At 37.3% G+C, this 25,915-nt stretch overlaps 1 protein-coding gene across 1 annotated transcript in view; it reads right to left on the reverse strand.

The window, feature by feature from the left end:
- LOC140230897 (arrestin domain-containing protein 3-like) overlaps positions 1 to 9,620 on the reverse strand; it is a 124,819-nt gene extending 115,199 nt beyond the window's left edge. Inside the window, exons 1-2 of the mRNA XM_072311040.1 lie at positions 9,465 to 9,620; positions 6,567 to 6,675 (exon numbers count right to left, since the gene is read on the reverse strand). Coding sequence (XP_072167141.1) covers positions 6,567 to 6,675; positions 9,465 to 9,614 — 259 coding nt within the window. The 5' untranslated portion in view covers positions 9,615 to 9,620. The remainder of the gene's footprint in view (positions 1 to 6,566; positions 6,676 to 9,464) is intronic.
- Positions 9,621 to 25,915: the final 16,295 nt, after the last annotated feature.

Genomic DNA, 25,915 nt, shown 5'->3' on the forward strand with positions numbered 1-25,915 from the left:
CACCTTATACAATACCACATTGGGAATTACATAACTAGACAAGAGACCCGCGGGTCTAGCGCTCACCTGAGTATCGCAAGTTCACCTTTCACGCAGTCACTAATCTAAATTATTCACAGCTCTACCAAAATTTGACCAGGCATTCTCAAGTAGAAGACGAAAATGTACAATAATGGCCCAATTTTTTAAAAGATTCCTTAATTTTTTTTTTGGGGGGGGGATTGAGGCCCCCTGGGGCCTTCTGGGTGGGGCATGGTGCCCATTTTGATAAATTGAGATCCTGACCCCCTAGGGATGCTACCTACCAAGTTTGACGAAAATCCATCATGAGGTTTTCAGGAAGAAGATGAAAATGTATGTACAATTCAGGCCCCCATTTGGACCTTCCCAACCCCCCCACCCCCCCCCGCCCCAAAGAGGGGCACCCCTGGATCTGCTATGAACAAACCTGAAACTACAGTCATTAATGTACTCACTCATAGTATCATCTTAGCTCTATAACTTCTGATTCGAGAGAAGATTTTTAAAGATTCCTTCATTTTGGGGGGTTTGGGCCCCCCTGGGGGGCCCCTGGGTGGGGCATGGTGCCCATTTTAACAAATTGAGATCCTAACCCCCTAGGGATGCTACCTACCAAGTTTGGTGAAAATGGGTCATGGGGTTCTCAAGAAGAAGATGAAAATGTACAATTTAGGCCCCATTAGGACCCCTCCCCTGGGTCCCAAGGGGGGCACCCCTGATTCTGCCACATGAACAAACTTGAAACTACAGTCATCAATGTACTAACTCATAGTATTAACTTAGCTCTATCACTTCTGGTTCTAGAGAAGAAGATTTTTACAGATTCCTTAATTTTGGGGGGTTTGGGCCCCCTGGGTGGGGCATGGTGCCCATTTTAACCCTATCTCTGTCACGGGCCGATTAAATCGGCCCAAAAACTGCAATAGAAATGCTTCGGCCGATATTATCGGCCCTATTTTGATTGACAGATTACTTCAAAGGCTATGACACTACCACTCTATAAACTGATTTGTGATTGGCTGACAGTGTAAGGAAATGATTTCCAGCCTGAAAAAAGCTTCCCCACCTTTAACCAATCAGGAAAGCTTTCTCAAAGTCCAAGAAATTGTGGTGGCCCCGCCCATGTTCATTTGCATTCAGACTGCAATGTATTGTGTACAGTTTTGCCATGTGTGGAGAACTTACACGAATCTGTATGTGGGACTGTAATAGAGATCGCCGCGAGCGATGAAAAGATCGTACACGTGGGTCAATTTTCATCTATTTTATCTAAGTCAAAATAGTAAAACATGAAGTGAAAACATTCAGATTAGGGATTTCAACATCTCTGAATTCTGTGAAGTGGTATAGTTTCAGTAATATCGGCCTCATAAATGATCTGAAGAATAGTTGAACACTCCACATTCGGTGCAGCAGTTGCAACTGTTTACTCAGCACTAACAGCAGTGCAATGGGTCTCTAGTTACAATAGCCGGGGCCAGCGGGGCAGGTGTAAAGGAGCAATAGGGTTACAGTAGCTTCCTGCTGGCGGCCTGAAGCTGTACAGTCTTGATGTTGGGGGTATGTTTGACTGTTTATTATTATTACATGATGAAACCGTCACTATGCGAAACTTCAGTTCAATGCAGGTTTATCATAAAGAAAATGACTGCTGTGATAGTTAATTCTGTTTCAATAAGGAAAGTGCAGAAAGTCGTAGACTAGCATATGATGATCAACTGGAATGCATGGACACTCCAACGTCGATATTTTCAATAACATTTTTTATCCTTAGATTATCTTATCATTATGGCATTATCATAGGACAAGATTAATATAAATTTGAAAGAAAAAAGCACAATTCAATTTATATTTTCAGCTTGACAAGATACAAAAACGCTCTGTCTACTTTCAGGCCAACATCACTTACAAAATCAGAAATTACCACGGTACACAAAATGTGTGAAATCTAGGTTGTAATTGCCACAGACTTTTGTTCATAAAATGAAAAGTACTGATGCTATTGATGAAAAAATCATACCATCTGAAAGCTGAATAAATTCTCTACAACATCTATGAGACCTTTTTGTGATGCAAGCTCATGTTGTGTGGAAAAATGAGGTGGTAACATGTGGAAATAAGTCTGCATTGATAATTATGTGACATAAGAGGGCGTCCTACTTAAAACTGAAGTGCGCCCTCACTCAGATTATTATGGAAAATGAAAGTTTAGACCATAAGCTTTCAAATGATGTATAACATGACACATTAATATCAATAATAATAATCAGAAATGGCCATCAACAATCTTGTGTCTGTGCACTGCAAAATGTCTGAGCAGTCTGACTATGACGTATGTGACAGATATAGGGTTAACAAATTCAGTTTCTAACCACTTAGGGATGCTATCTGCCAAGTTTGAAGAAAATCGGTCTTGGGGATTTCAAGAAGAAGATGAAAATGTAAAAAGTTTACGCACGACGCACGACGGACGCTGGACGAAGGGCGATCGCAATAGCTCACTTGAGCCTTTGGCTCAGGTGAGCTAAAAATTATAAGGCACAAACAACTTTCAATTAAATGGTTATGTACTCATGACAGTTATTGGTGTTTTTACTCTAACCCTCCTGGTGAGTGACTCTCTAACTGTAAATCAGGCTGTCCGAGACGAAATACACCAAATTCCCAAATCACAATGCTTCCGACACTGCACTACATTCAACTTCCCAATTTGGAGTGATGTAGCCTGATCCTGAGTGTTCAGCAACAGTATGCAGTATCTGAATTTTACACCTTGAGAAATATCTATATCTACCGTCATCAAACCATAGGCTTCTGTGTAATGTAAGTCTAATGAGGAGACTTCTTGGAAAGTTTGCAGAAAGTTCTGCCCCATTTCCTTATTGGCTGCCGTTTCCTGCCTGTCATAACTTTTTCCGCTTGACGTCAATACCTCCTGTCCATTGAAACCATGAATTCTCCGAAATGGCCCGTCTCGACCAAACTGTTTACTTGTGTTGTGACATCTTTAATGACGACCACATTCCATACAGTATTAGGCATACCATCAGGGGATGCCTATGTTCCTTGTAGTTTGATGTCACATAGAGTTTACTCATTCTGGAAACATGTAATTGCAACCCACTGTCTTTAACTTTCACTGTGCGTCACAAAATCCCCCTATTTGGTTAAAAAAATACTGATGCAAGCTCACGTCGTTACATGGTGCAAGTCGCACTACAATTGAAGCAACATCAATTTCTTACAATAATATTGATTGAATGAGACAAATCAATTAGCAATTACATGATAAACTAGAAATGTCGCTTTGGCGACTGGTATGCCTCCGCCATAATGCATGATTTTCCCAATAGGTCTAGATAGTACATGTGGACAATGTGTGATTACATTTTCACAAAATTGGCAAAATATTGAAATGACAAGTTTGTCACAAATGTGTTGAATGTTTACCTTCCTTGACCTAGGTTTAATTGGATGAATAGGAGAGCATGTATCTAGGGATTTAAGGACTTTAACTTGACTTTGACCCATTCATACATATTAGGCATTGAGTAATTTTCAAGGTACAGGTGTGGAGAAAAAGTGCAATTTCTGAATTGAATAGTAAATTGTTACCATTTTCATCTGGCCCTTGACCCTAAAATTCATAAGATAATCACTTTCAGGTAGAACATGCATAATATGTACTAAGTTTCACGATAACTTGAGCCACTTCAAGATATGGAGGAAAAAGTTAGCTCAGCACTTTCACTTTATCTTTGACCTTTTGACCTTTGGGGCAAAAAAAGAAGAAAAAAAAAAAAAACTTTCCAGAGAATTTCTATTAGGTTACACATGCATACACCAAGTGTAAAAAAATAATAACCCTGCTGGCATTGCATAAATATGAGGGAAATAGTAAAATTTTGAAGTGTTGCACTTGACCTTTGACCCCTGACCTTTGACCCCATGAACCCTACATTCTCTAGATAATCACTTCCAGTCAGTACATGTATATACTATGTTCCATGAAGATACCTTGAACAATTTTCCAAGGCACGGAGAAAAAAAAGAAGTTTTGATCTTTTTACTTGACCTTTTGACCTTTGACCTTTGACCTCATGACCCAAACTTTCACCAGAGAATCTTAATTGGGTAATACATGTATACACTAAGTTTCAAGAAAATATCTTCAGGCATTCAATAGATATGGCGAAAATAGTGAAATTTCATGTATTTGACCCTGACCTTTTGACCTTTGACCTCATGACGCAAACTTTCACCAGAGAATCTTAATTGGGTAATACATGTATACACTAAGTTTCAAGAAAATATCTTCAGGCATTCAATAGATATGGTGGAAATAGTGAAATTTTATGTATTTGACCTTGACCTTTTGACCTTTGACTTTGAGCATGTGCACCCAAAAGTTGATAGGTACAACTTCACCCCCTAATACACATACATGCCAAGTTTCATTAGGATACCTCAACAGGTTTTGATAGTTACCTTGTCCACAAAATTCATTACGGACGGACGGAAGGACGGAAGAACGGAAGGACGGACGGACGGACGGACAACCCGAAAACATAATGCCTCTGGCACCACTTCGTGGCGGAGGCATAATAAAAAATATGTCTAACCATATTCATAATAAGGACAATTGATTAAAAAGTTATCTTTTTTTTTTTTTAAGTTTTGGTGCTGTCATCATGGGATAAGGGGACAACTACACTTTACGACATCACTATGGACAACAAAATAAAGATCCCATACAGAAAATTCAACATATTTTCACTTTTGTGGCAACACGATATCTGAAGCACTTGCCTAGGAGCTTTCAGAAAGCAGGGGGAATAATATTACCCATTACATATTGTGTCAGTAACAAGTCGATGAAATGTGCACTTTTCATGACAAATTGAATTTTAAGGAATTCTCAATATATTTCCTTTAAACTGTTGTCCACAATGATGTCATAAACTACAGCAGTCTTCTTATCCAGCAATGCTGGCAACAACCTTTGAAACACCTTTTGAATTGAATGCCCACTTTTCCACAAAAGTTTCACTGATAGTAAGTTTGACTGATGATATGTTCTACTAATATTGCCGCTGTCACTCAACCCACATCTGTACTTGGCCTTCGTTTGGTTTCCTATACCAGTGGATTTACACCCAGTAGCTTGTGCGATTGTGGATACCATGGAATGGGAAGGCTGGCCCTGCCCAGCCAGCCCAGTGACCAATTGTGAATGGCTTTATCACTAATCTCTATGTGAGCACACACACAGCTGAAGAATTTTACAGTCAGTTGTTACCAATGAGTGTACACTTCAATGCACATACCTTGACAGTTGCCATTCATAGTTTTGCAATGTACCCTTGGTACCCCATTGGGCAGCAAATGAAGATTGATACAATCGGGCCACCCATGTCTCCCCATGCTACTGAGTCCAAAGCTTTAGATTTATTTTTTACCGGTACTCTGAACATCTACACTGTGACTGCAATGCATAGGCCTACATGTTGACAGGAGGTAAGAAAACACACAAAGTTTGAATGACTATAAACAGGGCTCCACACTAACTTCTATTTTTGGTGGCCCGATTGGGCCACCAAAATCATTGATTTTTATTTTTTGGTGGGCCAAAAGTAAAATCTGGTGGCCCGAAAAAAATAAAGAAAAACATAAGAAAAACTAAATCGGTCCTGCTAAATATCAAGCATTACTGAAGTGATACAGGTACCAAAGTCTAAAATAAATGAATAGAAAATTTAATCATCTTACCGTTATTCTGAGTTCTAAGATTTACCAAATAGGCTTCATTATAAAAGTTGATGCCTATCTAGGTGGTCAAAACTTACGTTTGAAATGAGAAAGTGGGAGCATTTGCAGACATTTGTAAACATCCGACATTTGTTTTAACACTGTAAAGAGCCGAAAGTTACAGTTATTCATTTCTGATTGTAAAAGCAATCATCCAACATTTACTAGTATTTTAGCACCTTACAGAGCCAAATGTTACCGTTAATCATTTTCCTATGTAAAAGCAAACAACTGACATTCATTTTAGCATCTTACGGAGCTGAATGTTATCCTTATTCATTTCCGAACGTGAAAGCAAACATCTGCAATTTAATTTAGCATCTAACTGAGCCGATTGATACCATTAATCATTTCCAAATGTAAAAGCAACAATCTGTTATTTATTCTAGCATCGTACGGAACAGATTACCGTTATTCATTTCCGTACAAGGCAAACATCCGACATATATTTTAGTATCATACGGAGTCAAATATTACCGTTATTCATTTCCAAAATTAAAAGCAAACATCTGACATTAGCATCTTACGGAGCCGATTGTTACCGCTTTTCATTTCCAACAGTAAAGGCAAACATCCAACTTTTTTTGTGGCCCGATTGGGCCACCAAAATCTTCATTTCTGAAATTTTGGTGGCCCGATGTGCATTTTTGGTGGCCAACCGGGCCGTTAGTGTCGCGCCCTGCTATAAAGATGCTGAACTATAAAATTGATCCAAATAACACAAGCCAAAGCTTTACCTTTTCCAAACAAGACCTGCTTCATGTAGAAATACTCCTCCTCAGCATCATAATACTTTGTGTATGACCCAGTCTGATGCCCACCACCTCGCGATTCACTCCAGTGAACCTACAGAGAAAAATAATGATGTAATTTGAATTTTAAGTACTCACTAGAGTCTAGGTCTATCTCTTTAAAATTTCGACCTCACACATTATGTAATAGAGTTCTATTTAACTTTCATTTCTACAGGCCTAACATTAGATTTTAGATGGTCTAGGGCCTAGCCCTTACTTAGATCTACTGAGAGCTAGCTGTAGCCTGTACAGAACAATTATATTCCTAGTTCCACAGAGTTTTAAGAGATGGGAGTTCCAACTGGCTGTAATTACATGTATTCAAACAGTTGTCACTTTTCTATTGATGTACAAAAGAAATGCACAGGTGCATCTGTGCCGTGGATGACGGGGTTTGGTGCTGCCATCTTGCTGAGCAATCTGAAGATTCATTTTGAACGTTAACTTAATGTTGGCTATATTTTGCTTGTTTATCCACTAAATGAAATGAAATCTCAATGATAAAGCACATTAAACAAAGGTCAATCCCTTCCAGAAATTGTCTATGTGCAAAAGTGTAAATCAGAGCTGTACCATGTGAAAGTGTTTAAAACTGTACCCTCCTGGAAAGTCGGTTTTATCACTTTTCCACTTTAAATTCTGACAAATAAAACTGATATGGAATAATCTTCAAGTATAATTCTTTATTACAAGTAATGTGCCTAAGTTTGGTACACTAAATAAGGGTTTCATGTTCTAGTTCCAAAACAGAAGTCTTGAGTGTATCTTTTGGAACATTGTGTGTCAATATAAATGACATTATAATAGTGCATTTATACAAATTATATAAGAAATTTGCTCCCCCCCCCCCAAAAAAAAGTTTTCATGTTACCTTCTTTGGTGCATGTTTGGTACAGCGCATCCTTGATTGGTACACACACGATTTGTATGTGCTGTAATGCAACTTCATTCATTTGTATGCGTCAACATAAATTTCTCGTAAGAATCATGTAGCTGTGCCAATCATGGCACAGCGCTGTCTGGAGGCAAGTCTGACAGTATCAATGTATATAGCAGGGCCGGCACAGTGTTTTCAAAAGTGTGGGGGCCCACTTCCGGGTTTCATGAGCTAACAAGCAAAAAAAAAAAAAAAAAGGCTCATCTCTTCTCCCCGTCCACATCCGGGTTTCTTCAGCTGACAAGCAAAAAAAAAAAAAAAAAAAAGGTCCTCAGCTCATCTCTACCCGTCCACTTCTGGGTTTCATCCACTTCCGGGTTTCTTCAGTTGACAAGCAAAAAAACAAAAACAAAAACAAAGGTCTTCAGAGAAAAAACATAACCTTACCGCCGCCATACTTCAAGATCCCTATCTATTTCTATTTTAGTGCCACTTTACATACTTCCGGGTTAAAAAAAGTGTGGGGGCCCAAAGTGATGACACCTTATGTATTCCTTTGTATGGTGCACAAAAAGTGTGGGGGCCTGAGCCCACACGGCTGCGCCGCCCATGTATAGCTCTGTGAGGTCACTAGTCACTTGTATTAAGAATCTGGCTGCTGTTGATTGAACATCATGACCAACTTCACTTGCACCAAAGACGACTATTCACCATTCAGTGCGGCGCAACAACTGGTATACAGCAGTCCAAAAATCAAAATGAAGACCACGTCTTTTAACTCGCTTGCTAATTTCCAGCTTGAAATTTAGATTCTAGTTTGGCAAGAGGTCATGAAGATCAAAAACTTTTTGTGCAGCTTTGCTGCCCTGTTTACTGTAAATTTGAAGAGGTAACAGGCTGCATCTTTCAAACATGATGTAGATGCTCTAATCTAGGATCTCCTCTACATAGGAGTTCTACAAGGCTGTGAAATATTAATTAGCTTCAGTGTGTCAAAGAATACTACTGTAGGCTGTACCAATCATAGGCTCATTACTCATCAGATTAGTGGCTGGGCATGGCCAGTTGAGTAATTTTCATTTTCATTTCATCATTTTTTGTGAAATTTTTATTCGCGCATCCCCGTGCTCTAGTTTACCATTATAGAATATCACCTATAATAAGTAGGGATGGCGAAAAGTAATTACCATCACAAAGACATATTATCTTCCTTAGAAAGTGGCTGATGATTATGAAATGACACGAGTCAATTGTCTTCCTATCTGCGCGGCAGATCTAGTTTGCCACATGCTTCAAAATACTTTCGAGTGTCGGCATCGAACTTGCTGGAGGGTGTTTCACAAAGATTTTAAGTCGAACTTAAAATTTAAGATTGACTAAAAATTATGGTATGCTGTGTCTTCAATGTTGCTCAACTTTCTAATAAAAGTGAAGATTTTGGAGACCTTTTTGTAGTGATCTAGTAGGCTAACTATACACAGCCCAGTCGCTGTAGCCGTAGGTAGCTAGCTGTATTCACATCTAACGTTACTAGCATACTTACAGTGTCTGGTCGGGCTAGTACTAGGCCTAACCGTTAGGCTACTGTGGCGTTAGAGACATTGATAACACAAGAAAAACATAGAATAACATTACAATGGAAAATATTCTGTAAACATTACCGGTTTGGTAACCGTGTTAGGCCTAACTGAACAATGTTACTGAAAATTTGAAGTGGGTGATGATTAGCCTAATGAAATTGGGTATTGAACAGGGAAACCAGTGGCATATCATAATTTTAGTCAATCTTAAATTACGTTCGACTTCATGAAACAAATCCCCCAGGCTTCAAAAAGGAAATAGAACTAACACAGGTTAATACGAGTCATTACGACAGTTGTGACTCCATTTTTCTTGAACCTCCTTGCTAGTTCTTAAACATTGTGAAACTTCTAACGTTAGTGGTTAGGTCAAGACAACCTCACCTTTGCCAGACCACGCATATATATTCGAATTCCTCGCATTTTCATGTCCCCTCGTAGGTCAACAGCGACATGTCCGGATACAAATTCGCCAGCAGAATAGACAGTCTTGTTGTTGTCTAGCACAACGTGAAAGTCCTTTAGTTTCACCATATTGCCTTTGCACAGCAATGGGATTGCCGCGGCGTGCGAACGGATACAGAATCTGATGAGTGATGCCTTCTTGTTTCCTACGACTCGACTCGAAGCCAAAGGAAAGTTCCCAGACGTAGCGCCTATCATATGTGATGTGAAGAAGTCCCCATGAGATAACCAGCTACTCCTCTGATCAAACGTTATCTAATATCTGCCGTATGTACATTTTCTTCAGCCTATCAACTTGGTCCATCTTTACAATAGATTCCCTTACATTTTCACACGCTACACGCTCGGTTTCTATCGTTAGATTGATCTCGGCATCTAGCTACCGACAATGCGATTAATTGCAAGTGAACTACGAATACTAGTACATTGTTCAGTTCTATGATCGATATACGCTGCGTGAATGCGTGTAGCTATACTAGATAATACAGTACTTGTATACTCTCGCGATTTCGCGCAGTTGTATGGAACGCTCATGGGCGAGCTGAGGCGCCATTTGGGTAAACGTGACAACCAAAGATAGTAATAAAGCGTCTTTGGTGACAACGTTATGTTGTTGTTGTTCGTGTTTATTGGCGCTTTTCAATCAGTCTGATTACTAGTATCTGCGCCACGTCTTCTCCATACTACTAGTACTAGTATTCATGAAAGAGTCTATAAGCTCAGTTCGATTGATCACGTCACGCTCACTCTGTTCTTGGTTTCGGCTTACCTGTCAAGTGGCAGTGTGTGAGATAATTCCCTCCACCGTTAATAGTAGTGCAGTAATGTGCAGTGCATCTATTAATACAAACACATAATCTCTCTTTTTTTCCCTTCTACTTAATATTATCATTATATACTATGTGTATTTTAACAAAACGTACGCATAAAGCACGTATAAGCACACAAATTGTGCGCATTACTACAGAATACTAACAATATCAATGATCAATCTTTATTACATAAACGCTTTGTATTTTTTAGATACACACACAAAGCCCTAAAATTGTCTTCTATTATAGTAGCCTTCATTATATTTCTAATATTCAATGCATCTATTTTCATCATTTTTGCATCAATTTTCTTTCATTTTTATACCGTTTATATTCCAATAAAATAATGTTCTATTGTTTCTTACACTTGGCATGAATCACATAATCCATTTTCGTGACAATTAATATCGTAAAGATAACAATTCAACCTACATTTTCCCAGACGAATTTGATGTACTACCATCTCTTCCTTTCTACTCATTCCTTGTCACTGTATTCCCTTAGATACCTGCGACTGTATTCTGAAGAAATCTCTCCCTCTCTCAGATGCTACCCATTCTGTTTGCCAAAATAATAATACATTATCTCTATGATACAACACCATATATTACAACACCATATCATATACATCATACAACACCATATATATATACACACCATGAACAGACGTCGTCCATAGTATGTTTCCCTCTTCATTTAAGATTAACTGAACCAATTCACTCCATTTACGTAGATTTAATTGATTTTGACACGAATGAACGTCGTCCATCTGGGGGGTGTTTCATAAAGCTGTTCGTAAAGTTACGAACAACTTACGAGCGACTGGTGATCAGTTCTTGTGCTGAATTATGGAAATTCTTATAAGAATAGCACATCAGAACTGATCACCAGTCGCTCGTAAGTTGTTCGTAACTTTACGAACAGCTTTATGAAACAGGGTCCAGGTCTCGCAGGTAATATGCATTTCGCACCTTGTAAACCAGATTCATGAAATACGTAGCCATATACCGTTATTAACAGTAATCGATAATATTTGAGCAGTATGTTTTATGTTGTAACCCACTGTTTGTCTTTTACCAAGGTACAAGGCAGTCGTTGTAACCGGATAATAGTCATTTATTTTTCCCTTATGAACTTGTTCAACGACTCGCCTAATGCTGTAAAATATATTTTGTGCATAACTCTACTGATTATATATTGGTATGTACGAAAATGGCTTGTCATGAATCTTGTACTTTACTGTAGGTTGCATTATACCAACTTGAATAATGTTAATGCATTACCTCCAACTTTTATTGCTGTTTTTTTTCCACAACAGCAAAAAAGGAACTACATGGTACATTCTACCATTAATTAGTAATCTGAATCTGTATCATACTGATACTTTTTCCTTTGCTGCTTACAATATAGAAAAGAGTTGTCGAGGAAAAAAGAAAAAGTCACCTCTGTTCGTCATTATGTCCACATGTATCGGGGGGAGGGGTGGCCACAAATTGCCTCTATTGGAATCGGTTAAAGAAATGCATAATTCCGTTCTCATGTTGATATATTCCTGCTCCTGTTCTCAAAGGTTGAGACAGTTGCGTTTAGTTTGTTTGATATAGTAAGTTTTGTTCTATGCACATTATGTTCAACGTCTCTTCTGCTCTTAGAAGGTATATTTTTGTTCAAATGCCAAATGTAAACTTCATAATGATTTTTTATTTCTTTCACTTGTGTGCCAAGCGTGCTGTTTTATATGACTATATAGCATTAAGTGTATATCGACACAATTCTTATTTGCGACCACATGAACTTGACCCTTCTCTTTCTGGTACGCAGACATTCCATCACCAGTTGCCAAATTCAAACCCCCTGTCATTATTCCACACCCAGTGAACACAATCTGTTGGCATATCTCAAGTGTTCTTTATTTTCTGGTTGTAACCGTTCAACCGACATATTTGCTGTCAATGTCTGTATATACGTACGTAGCTATTCAAATGTGTCACATTTTTTCAAAGGGGAAAATAGTCATTCCAGTGTCTCTGCCTGCTCTTGATGCAGTTTTCTTGCTGCTTGTACTCAAACACAGGTATTTTTATTTGTAAATCATCCCGTGAAATTTCTGCCTCAAGACAAAAATTGTACTCGTACTTTAAGTCTGGCTTACACATGATGTTTGCTCATGTCTTATGGACAGACATTCCTTTGCCAGCTATTCAAGCATCTTATATAACTCTACCAGGCGAATGTTTTCTTCTCTTTAAACAGCAAGCAGCAAGCAAATTCCAGAGTAGAGTTTTGTGTCAACAAGCTTATGTAATTCCCACTGTTATGATATTTTTTTTTCACAATGGCTATAAGTCAAATAGTGTGAATAATATGAATAATGAAATTCCTGTTTTGTCTGCTCATGCACCAGGCAAAGAGGATGTACTCGTACATACCACAAAATAATGGCGAAGAAGGTGATAACCCTGATATAATTACTTTTTTTGAACTCACAAGTTCATGAACTGATATTGATTCTGATGTAAATGACGCCAGTCCTCAAATGCCACCCACAGAATACCACATTGAAGACGATATAATTTCATTATCTCATTTAAATCCAAACCATTTTTTTTTTTAATTTCACACTTCAACATTAGGAGTATGAACAGAACTTTGATCAATTTAATGTGTTCGTGAATCAAATTAAGTTTGACAGTCAATATATTGGAATCAGTGAGACCTGGTTAAAGGAAACATCACCTTCTTAGCTCTTTACTATTGCCGGTTTCACACTATACAGGCGCTAGAAAATTTGTCATCTATTACAATTGTTTTAGTTGTAGAAATTTTAGAGAAATTTAAATATTTATAGTTGCAGGATATAGATGTATATTTTGAATGGATACCCTCCAATCGAGGAGTAAAAGGTAATGAAATGGTAATTTAGCAAAAAGGGGGTCATTTAAAGAAAATATAGATGTTGATATTGCTCATACGAGACAAGAACTTACCAAATTCAATTCAGTTCAATTCATTTTATTTTCATACTTCTCGTACATGATTGTCACATCAGAAATAATAGTACAGGTTCTTTTACCTTATAAACAATGTGCAAAAACGAACAATATACATGGTAATCTTCACATCAATTGAAATGATAACTGGTCGAAATCGAACGGGGTTGAAAAGAAGTATGATGGGACCTACATGAAAGCAAGCTTGTTTGGCTGTAGGCCCCGAGTATATAGTCAGTGTTTGTGAAAAAGAAACGGAGAACGGATAGAAGATAAGAGTGAATGGTGCCAAATAAGAAAAACGGGGTATGCCTATGTGATTAAAAGAAGAAGAAAGAAAAAAAAAGAAGCAAAAAAGAAAAACTATACTAAAATGTGAACCATGATTGTGGCCGAACTATCATTTGTTTACGAGGTGAAGCATGATTTGCTTATGGAACCTCCTTTGGTATACATTATAAAACTGTAATTGCATTAAAACTATTACAAGGTTATGTTCAGTAAGACACAGGTTACATGTACAGCTATTAAGCCATTTGGTGCCTGCCGTCAAGCTGTGGATAACAAGTGAGAGAGAGGTAGAAGGAAGGAGGAAGAGAGGGGAACGAAGTATAATACCAAATGCAGCTAGAGAATCAGTTAAAATAACAACCAAAATACTACGAAAAGTCTCTAACCATTCTAATGTCATTATGATTGCAGTTAATTCTGCTCTCATAATACATATTGAAGTTAATCTTAAAACTTTACGTATGTCACACTGATCAACATAAAAAGCAGCACCAGTATCATTATTGTCTTGCCTTGATCCATCTGTGTATATTTTCAAATAACCTTTCAATCTTTCATTTACACAATTTGTTACTTCTCACTCAGTATAATGTTATCAAAAATAAGATATGACATTCTCGGAGGTACATAATACGAGTACGGTTCTTAATATACAATCATAAATTTGTTCAACTTTTGTATTCAAAGTACATGCCCTCATCACAAGCGGGCCTTGACCGGTTTTCCAATTAAATCGATCGTAATACCAACATGGCTGTAATATTTCAACTGTAGAATACCGTTTCCCTTCAAAAGACATTACATAGTATCTATACTCAGGCCCGTAGCCAGGATTTTTCAAGGGGGGGGGGGGTGCGGTCACTAAAAAAACGGACCTTCGGTACCAATACCAATGATGACACACACACACACACACACACACACACACAATTATATATATATATATATATATATATATATATATATATATATATATATATAGTTGAGACAATGTAGATAACACCAACCGTAGGTCCCCCACCCCACCATGAAGTGGTACAACACCTGAAGAGGGGAATTACAAATAAGAATGTGTGGCTGCCCAAACACAATGTCCCCCCATCGCTAGCGCTGTATTTGGATAAAATTGATGAATCATTGGAGAAACTAAGTAAGCAAAGATACAAAGACAATCTCAAACCGGCAGAGAGGACAGCTCTCCGAGAACTTCGAACCAATAGGAACCTAATTATCAAACCGGCTGATAAAGGCTCAACAGTAGTCATTCAATCCAAGGAACAGTACCTTGCTGAAGGTAATAGGCAACTTTGCACCCCAACATACAACAAATTGAGGATAGATCCCACTGATGAACATGTTAAGCAAGTTAGAGCAGTGATCAAAGATTTAGATGTAGCTAAGGACATCAAACCACTACTAATACCCAGCAATATTGAATGCCCGAATATATATTTTCTGCCGAAAATTCACAAAGTAGGCAACCCCGGACGTCCAATCGTATCGGGATGCTCCTGTCCCACAGTACAGATATCAAGATTTGTGGATACTATGCTCCGGCCATTAGTTGCTAACACGCCGTCCTATGTCCGAGATACCACAGATTTCTTGTGTCACATTGAAAAAATCAACAGAAAAGGGCCAGTCCCTTCGAATGCCATACTAGTGTCAGCTGATGTTAGCTCCCTCTATACCAATATACCACATAAAGAAGGCTTAGCCGCATGCAAGAGGGCTCTGGATAAACGGGACGACAAATCCCCTCCCACAGACCACCTAACCCGCCTAATTGAATTGATTCTCAAACTGAACAATTTCAAATTTGTTGACACCCACTATTTACAAATAGAAGGAACAGCCATGGGCACACCAATGGCTCCCTCCTATGCAAATATTTTCATGGCCGATTTAGAGGAAGAAATCCTTCATGCATCACCACACAAACCGTACGAAGACTCATGGCGCCGATACATCGACGACATCAATTTCATATGGTGTCATGATCAATCTCCCCTTGATGATTTCATCTCCTTGATAAACTCATTTCATCCCACAATCAAACTCACATTTGAAACATCCACTACTCAGGTACCCTTTTTGGACGTTTTGATTTATATTAAGAACAGAGCACTCCACACTACCCTTTACTCTAAGCCCACTGACAGTCATGCTTATGTAATTCCCGAATCTTGTCACCCCTCCCATACTTTGCAGAGTATCCCATATAGTCAAGCGTTGCGCATTCGTAGAATTTGCTCAGAAGAGGTGAATGCCTCACAGGGAATAGCACAACTACAAGAACATCTATCACAGCGCAACTACAACAAAACAGATGTAGATAAAGCTTCCACCGTCCCCCGAGAAGACCTTCTGAAATACAAAATCAAAAAGCCACTGAAAAGGACGCCCTTTGTTGTATCATTTCACCCAAATCTAAGAAAACTCTCTCAGGTCATGCGTGAACACCTCCCAATTCTGCATCAGTCAGAGGACATGAAACAAATATTCCCTGAGCCTCCTATTGTATCCTTTCGCCGAGGTCGATCTCTTAAAGACCTGCTGGTCTCCGCCAAAGTGCACGAGGAGGCTGATGTACATGCAAACAGACCAAGGGGATCAAGCAAATGCAATGCCAAAAAATGTTGTATCTGTCCACTGATGGAGAACACAAATAAATTCTCCAGCACCGTCACGGGAGAGGAGTTTCACATACTGCAACATATTGACTGTAAATCAAGTTACGTAATTTACTTGATCACATGCGCCCGATGCCGAAAACATATGTCGGAAAAACCACCACAACGTTATACACACGCATGAACAACACCCGCTCTGACATCCGCAAATATAACACAGAAAAACGTAAACAAATTCCGGTAGCACAGCATTTCAGCACACTTGATCACACAATCGACGATGTACGGGTCACGGGCATTGAACTTATCCACAAAAAAATCAAATCAAGTCACTTTAAGGCGGGAATCATACTGGATCTTGAAACTTAAAACGCTCACACCGTATGGTATTAATGTAGATGAGTAATATAGAATGGTATATAGGAAATGTATATGAAAGATGATATTGTATTCATCAGAAGAGATGTTGCATTGGATGATTGATAGTCATTGTCATTGTTATATATCAAATAATTAAATACATATATAATATATATATATATATATATATATATATGTATATATATGTTCACACATGTATATGTATGTATGTATGTATATGTGCATGTATATGTACATTTATATGTAATGTATATATATATATATATATATATATATATATATATATAGGAATGTATGAGGGGTTTGTTTGCAGGGGCCGATGAGTCCATTTCTGAAGATTCTGAAGTACGATGTCTGTCATGAAGTACAAGGTGATACCTTTTGAATGATATATTGGTCACTGCATATAAAGATATGTTTTTGAGGTTATGGTCGGGAGAGGCAGAAATTTCCTTGTTCTCTTTGTTTTTCTTGACCTTTAGCCACATGTGTCTCCATTTGGCAAATATGGACCTGTCGGTTTTTGCAAGCAGGCTCTTCTATGTATATATATGTATATATATAGTGTACACATGTGTATATAATCATAACATGGGTGCATGAATATTATATAATATGTATAAGAAATGATGATTATAGATAGAGAGAGGTAAAGCTGTGCACCAGAGAAACAGTATATATAATAATTATTGTGCGATATAGCTTTGTTATATCACGTGGGAATAGCATGAAGATTTTGTCAGCAATAATTTTGGCATATATTTTATTTCTAAGTGGCAAAACATCATCCCCTCTTTATCTGTACCCGGGTTTTATGTAAAATGAGACTGTATTTACGGAAAAGATAGAATGTTTGTAAAGGATTGCGATTTTTTGATGTTGTATTGGTTAACTGATAGGTATTGTTATATACTCAGTTATTATATAATGTGGATAGAAGGAATTATGTACTACAGTAATCATATATGTATATGTGTGTATATGATATCTATGTGTATGTATGCATGCATATGTATATGGATATATATGTGTATATATATATATATATATATACATATATATATATACGATCTCAATATGAATATATATAAATATGAATTATGAATAGATTAATAGATAGATTGATAGAGGTGTACACAGAAAAATTGTACTGTGCGACACAATTTTGATATATTATGTGGCAAGAGTATGAAGATTGTTTCAGCAATAATTTTGGTATATAAAATAATGTGTATATTGTATATTTCTCTGTTATGTACCTAGAGACAAGTGGCAACACACTATCCACTCTCTATCCACACTCTATCTGTACCCGGGTTCCATGCCTGCTACTTTGATTGTTGGTAAATCAGCTGTAGGGGTTAATGACCACGAGAATGTTCATTGTATCGTAATTGTTAACAATTCTTTATCTGCGCTGACACGACTGACACACTTGTAACACTGAACCTAATTCTTTACACTACCCCACTCCTGCCTGACATGCACCACCGCACACAAACCTTCCCCCAATATCACATGATCACTCACATCCCGCCACAAGACAGCCACAAGACATCCAGGCTACGCAAACGTCTGCTTAGCAGGTAATCATATTATTTAGTTTATTTATGATATATGTTTGATATTTTTTATTGTATGATATGTTTGTATGCTATATATACTCACTATACACTCATTTCCAGTTATACATTGTTGAATGTGTTGCAAAGTGCCAAAAAATATTGCCAAGTATGTCATGTAACTATTAACTCATGCTCAACTTATATTTAATATATTGTGTATATGACTTCAGATTTGTTATGCTCAAAAACATATATTTCGTTTCACAAACAGACATTAAAGCTGAGGAAGACCACGGTCGAAAGCTTCACAACTCTGCCGGTTTCATGCGACATCTTACTGTTATCTACATTGTCTCAACTATAATTTCACTTAAGATGACAGAGGCGTGCGGTAGGAATATCAGCATCATCACACTATATATATATATATATATATATATATATATATATATATATATTCTTTTGACGACCGAACTACAAAAGTTGTATAAGAATTTGCGCGCAAGCGCGCCGCAAATTGTGAATTTTGACTGTTTTAATGACGTTTTAAAGTCTCGAGGAAATTTGTATTTTTGTCTGCTGCATGCAATCGCGTTACGGTATTTCATCTAGGAAATAGTAAAAACTCATTTTGCCAGGAAGTTGCAAAGTTTAATTGTGTTCGAGACTCTATAGTGATTTTCCTGGTGTTGCTTTAACTTTTATTTTTTCTATTGTATACCCGCGTTAGCAGGCCTGAAGCCTGGTATGCGAGTTTGTCAAAAACGAAAATAAATAAGAAAATTTTTAAAACAAAATGAATTGTAAATGTGAACCATTTATATTTTGCCTCCTTGTGGTAGGATATTTCCAGCATTTCCGAACTTTCAAATAATCATTTTAGATTTAATAATATTAAACTGCTTTTATGTAGTAATAATAATATTAAACTGCTTTTATGTAGTAGTTTATGTAATATTAACTGCTTTTATGTAGGCCCCATCATATTTCTGACATTGATTTGTGATATCCTCAGATGATAATGACCATTTATATTTGTGTGTAATGTTTGTTTGTCTTTTTATTCAGCATAAGATATGGTTGTATATATTTTGTACTTTTGTTTTATTGTCAATCATTTTGTAATCCCATCACTGAGAAAGTGGAAATATGAAATAAAACTTGAAACTTGAAACTTAAAGGTAGTAGATCCGATTCGCAAACATCTCCAATATCAGTCAAATGTCATATTAACCATCGTGCTAAAAAGGTTTTCTTTGTGAAATTTGGAGGTCAGTGAAATTCAAAAATTAAACATCTGTTAGCCATTGGAAGAAGTTGAGTGCAAATTCAGACCTCAGGCTTAGTGCTCAGATGATTTCCTATTTGATTTGATCTGTCTTACTGTGCACACTAAGATACATACTGGAATGGTTATTTTTTATTCATTAAATTATAGTAGAATATTTGGTTACTAGCTGTCTCTAGGCATTTTCGAATTTGGGCTCCAAAGAGATCCACTACCTTTAAGTTAGAAGAGAGATAAGTAAATAATGATAGAATAAACAAACAAAAAAGAATGAGTTTCTTTTGTAATACTATATGACAAACTTTTTACTTTACCATATTTTTACTTCATAGCTCAGCACTTTCCATTCTCTCTCATACCCTCTTACCCATTACATTTAAATGAAATACAACTAAAATGAGTTTGCGTGCCTGCATAATACTCTTTGGAAATTATAAGTGAAAATGTTCTTAGGTTTTGGCTCACTTTAAAATGAGAACCAATAGAACTGTCACAACATGAGAAAATGTATAAGTAATAATCAACACTACATTTCCGAATTTGACCTGAAAAGAAATCCGCTACCTGTAAGTTAGAAAAGAGATGAGTAAATAATGATAAAATAAACAACAAAAAAGAATGAGTTTCTACCGCCGTATCCAGAACAGAGCCTGAAACGGTGCAGGCTCAAGAAATCGTATGTACTATAATACGTCTTGAAGTACTGTGTGATACTGTTGACTCAGACTTCTACAAAGCTGTAAGTGAGAATTGTAATCCAATCCGACTCATAAGATATTTATGAAAATATATCAATAAAGAATGTAAATTAAATAACGATGCGTCACAATGCAGTCTAACGCTCTCACAAATGCTATCATACATAGGTTTTTTCACTGACTGTTTTTACTCCGGAGCTCTTGCAATATTCAGGCTTTTGTAATACTATCTGACAAACTTTTTACTTTACCATTTTACTTCATAGATCAACACTTTCCATTCTCTCTCATACCCTCTTACCCATTACATTTAAATGAAATATAACTAAAATGAGTTTGCGTGCCTGCATAATACTCTTTGGAAATTATAAGTGAGAATGTTCTTAGGTTTTGGCTCACTTTAAAATGAGAACCAATAGAACTGTCACAACATGGGAAAATGTATAAGTAATAATCAACAGTACATTTCCGAATTTGGCCTGCAAAGAAATCCGCTACCTGTAAGTTAGTTTCTAACGCTCTCACAATGTTATCATACATAGGGATTTTCCCTGACTGTTTTTACTCCGGAGCTCTTGCAATATTCAGGCTTTTGTAATACTATCTGACAAACTTTTTACTTTACCATTTTACTTCATAGCTCAGCATTCTCTCTCATACCCTCTTACCCATTACATTTAAATCAAATACAACTAAATTGAGTTTGCGTGTCTGCATAATACTCTTTGGAAATTATAAGTGAGAATGTTCTTAGGTTTTGGCTCACTTCAAAATGAGAACCAATCGAACTGTCACAACATGAGAAAATGTATAATTAATAATTTGTTGGAACCGTAAGCAAATGCCAGCTGAAGGCGAGTAGGCAAGTGTGTTTAAAAGCATTAGATTATGCACGGAGATCGTACAGTTACTTGATAGATGATCTTTTCTTGAATGTTGGTATTAGCAAAAGGGCTAGAAAAAGCAGCTATTATAATTCGTTAGGCATGCATAATGGCCCAATGAGTGTTACAAGAGAGCTGGAGTAAGGGAGGTCTTTCATTTTGTTTTGTCTCTCCTGATCGTTCGTAAGAAATGCTAATTCATGACCACCTTTTCACAATTTGATTGGAGCATGCATTCATAATGGAAAATAGTTGACATAATAATCTATCCCCAGGCATTATCATGCCAACATGTACTTATATATACATGTACTATATCTTTGTGAGACGTAGATATAAAATGTCTCAGGTTTTCGATTATAGTAATTTCGAGGAAATTTCTTTAATTTTTATCATATATGTAAACTTGAGGCTATTAGATTTTCATCCACTTACCTCTGTTCCTGTGAAAAAATTCAAGTGTCAACCTCAATGTCATACACGAATCGCACGTACTCGGGCGGCCAGTGGAAAAAAAAAACAAAAAAAAAACAAAACAAAAAAACAAACACCGGTCACACGCGCCAAGGGCCATGGCATGCAGTGCCAATATAATAATAGCTCGAACAAATTGATGCATAACATTTGTGTTTGTGTGCATGGGGACGATCCGACGGTTCATACAACAAAAGGGTTTCGTACAATTATTTTTAACATTGTTAAACGTACTCTTCCACATTTACGTAGCATATAATGTGTCTTTATATTTATTTGGATTGTTATCCTGAGAATTGCTAAAAACCGTTATTATGAAAAAGTGGACCTTTCAGAATTTGGGGGGGGGGGGGGTGCGTACGCACCCGACGCACCCCCCTGGCTACGGGCCTGATACTTATCAACAAATATACTTCTGCGAAATTTTAAAGGCATCTCTCCACACTCTACTTGTAAAGCTTTAAGAGACGTAAAAGCACTGCACCAGTAATTACTCTCAAAGCCTGGTATTGAATGCAATCAAGTTTACGTTTTGTACTACCACTTGCAGCATCATTATAATTCACATCCATAATCTAAAATTGATCATATCATTCCTTTATATACTGTAAATAATATTTAACCATTACTGCCCCATGGTGTACCGGCAACACATCTCAACAAATTTAAACGCTTTACAGCCTTAAATGATAACATCAATGTGTTTTTTTTTCCCAATTTAACTTATGATCAAACCACATTCCTAAAAACTTATATATCAATATATGAATTAACATTATTTTTTCTGTTTATTGTTGAACACCATCACAGCTGATTTATCAGCTGAAACATCAATCTTCCAGTCTCTACACCATGACATATTTCATTATTGCTCTTTGTAATTTCTTCTGCAAAATTTCTTCTCACGCTCCATAACGCTATCATCAACATATACTGATAACTTAACAGAATTTTCTTTTAATTTTAAATCGCTTAACATTACATTAAACAAAACTGGGCTCATAACACTTTCTTGGGGGTTCCCCTTTTCAGCACATATTCGTCAGAATATATACCATCTAACTTTATGGTATTAAAGTAATAAACTTTACTATACACATTGTTTATTTCCTCAAAATACAGCACTCTACCTTAACATTCTATCTTTAATTCCAACTGCTTCAATTTCATGAAGTAAACCTTTTCTCCAGATCTTATTAAAAGACTGAGGTTAAATCTAAAAACACAACAACTACATATTCTTTATTTGCCATTCCTTTTTGTACCTCAGTTTCTAATCTCACCAATTGATTCATAGTGCTTCTATTTTTTCTAAACCCCCCTTGGAACGGACTTAATATATCGTTCCTCCCCAAATACCATACTATTCTGTTTTTCACCATTCTTTCCATATAATCTTACACATCACTAAGATTAAAGTAATCGAGCGATATGACCTAGGATTCGTGGGGTCTTTACCCGGTTTCAACACAGGAATTTGTATACATTGATACCCGCATCCAACTGGAAAAATTTCTTTAATCCATGCATCATTATACAATTACAATAAACATTTATACATATTAATTTCGGGTAACGACTGTACCATACTAGCTTTAATACCATCTTCACCTGCCGCCGTATTTTTCATTTCTTTCAAAGCATTCTTTAACTCTCTCATTGTAAATTCCTCATTAAAAAGGACTATCAACTTGCTCATATATATTTACTTTGATTACTTCATTCTCAATATGTTTCCTTTTTCTTCTTCTTCTGAATTACATATTATCATCTATTTCAATCAACTGAAACGCCTTAGCGATAAGATTTACTTTTTGTGATATATCTGTTACCGCTGCCATCTTATCCATCTCAAATAAATTACTTCTAACATGAATATTCTCCTTACTTTTCTTTAATCCTTTCACTTTTTTTTTCAAAACTTTACCCACATCCATCGTTCGATTTAACGACTGGCAGTATTTGAGCCAATATTTATACTTTACTTCTCTTAAAACTTTCTGAGCATATATATACGCTTTCTTTTCTTCATACTTTTTCATTCATTCAATGTGGTTTATTGTGCAAATATAAAAAAAAAAATAAGAATCCAGCACCTCGAAGGCTGATACGATTGCTTTACATTAGAATCATAAAAAAGAAATTGAAATGACACTGAAGGTATAAGCATACGTGAAAAAAAAATTTTGATATTTTCTTCTGCTACTTCATTAATCAAACTTACAATCAAATAATATTTTTCTTGAATACTCATATCTTCTATCTTCTTCTTTGGTGATAGATTGACTGAGTGTGTGCCTAGCAGGCAGCCCTTAAATGTGCTCTCTGTAGTTTGCACTTCAACTTCAGCTTCTAGAATGTGGTGATGTAAATCCTAATCCAGGACCACGCGAACGCAGTTTTTCTGATGTTCATGTGAATGCTGCAAAGCCTGTATGTGGTGTTGTCAGTGTGTGTCAGAGAAGTAATTGCAGCAATGATCGCTCCTTTCTGATGTCGCTGAATCCACCGTCAAGCAACTTGTTACCTGTTCCTGTACCTAGAGACACTCGGGACTTGATAAATCAGCTTGGTATATCACGGTATGAAGTCGGGTATAGGAAAACCCGCCGTGGAAAACGCGCTGGTGCCAGGAAGAAGAGACCTGAGATGTTGGACAAGGAGGTACGAAACGAGTGGCCTTCGAGGGTGAACCACTATGCACTAGAATAACTGTGCGTAATAAGAAGCATTTACTTCCCCCATCAGTCATGAGAGCTCGGGAAGTCGTAAACATTCAGAGAAATATGAGTTTACGATCACACTCATGTATAGGCCTACAAACTTTGCTGTTTGGAATGCACTCTCAGTAAAGGCCCGAGGAAAGTCTGCAGCTTTATGTGACTTTGTAATATCCAGAAAGCTCCATATCTTTGCTATCACAGAAACTTGCCTGGCTTACTAACTCAGATCGTGACAATCGCAGTTACCCTTGCAGACGTTAAGACAACACTACCAAACTTCTCGTTCTACCACTCCTCCCGACTACCGGTGCATGAAGGGTTCAATGTGAGTGTTAATCAACAATTGACTTTCCAGTCTTTTGAGTATAAATATTATTGACTTGATACTGAAGTCCCCTCGATCAACAGATCTTCGTCTCATAGTCATATACAGGCCGCCATCCTCTGGTAAGAAAAGGGAGACTTTAGGTAAATTCTTCAGTGAACAATCTGGTCTGATTGAACTTCTCTGCATCAACCGTCAGAAGCTCTTGATAGTTGGCGACTTTGATTTTCACATTGATGACCCAACTAATGTCGATGTCCAACGATTCCGTATCTTGTTGGATGGGGCAAATCTTCGCAACCACGTAAAGGGCCCCACCCACTCCAGTGGTCACACACTTGATCTCGTTATATCTCGTGAATGTGATCTAGTGTTAACAACAACAACAACAACAACAACAACTGATTTTTCGTTACCTTCTGATCATCGGTCAGCAATATGTGGCTTGTCACTTGTCAATCGCTCAGCCTCTTCCTGTCAGACGCTCCGTTATCCTGAGGAACTACGAGGATGTTGATCTGGGAAAATTTCGACAGGACATTGAGGATTCTCAATTAATCACAATTCCACCTGATGATTGCAGTGATATTGCCGATCTATATAAAAGGGAGATGCAGAGGTATAGATCAACATGCCCCACGCAAGGAGAAGAAATTCATCCTTAGACCTCATGCTCCATGGTATTCTGATGTTCTAAGGAGACTTATTAAGCAAGAGCGCAAGAAAGCTGAAAGGGCATGCTACAAATCTTGTCTTCAAGTTCATACGGACATCTATAGGGAGAAGTGTAAAGCTTATTTTTCACTTCTTCGCCAGACGAAAACAGATTATTTTCTGAAGAAAATTGATCCTCGTGATCAAAGAGGGTTGTATCGAATGGTTCGGACTCGGTCATCACCAAATGCATCAAACCAGATCCTACCACGCCATAATTCCCCCATTCAACTTGCAGAGTCTTTTCGTAGGTTCTTCGACAAGAAAATCAAACGCATCCGGCAGAATCTAGATACCTCAGTCTACACGGACCTGTCTGTTCCTGTTCGAGAGCATTGCTCATCTAGTCTGAGTGAGTTTGACATGGTGGCAGAGGATGAAATACTTAAAATCATCAAAGCAACATCCAATGCTTATTGTGATCTGGACCCAATACCCACTGCTCTTCTTAAAAATGTAATATACTGTCTCACCCCAGTTCTTGCTGAAATTGTGAATGCCAGCTTACAAAACGGTATTGTGCCAACATGCTTGAAACATGCAACCATTCATCCCAGACTAAAAAAAGGATGATCTTCCCCATGATGATATA

Source organism: Diadema setosum, chromosome 7 (assembly GCF_964275005.1).
Source record: "Diadema setosum chromosome 7, eeDiaSeto1, whole genome shotgun sequence".
Classification (NCBI taxonomy): domain Eukaryota; kingdom Metazoa; phylum Echinodermata; class Echinoidea; order Diadematoida; family Diadematidae; genus Diadema; species Diadema setosum.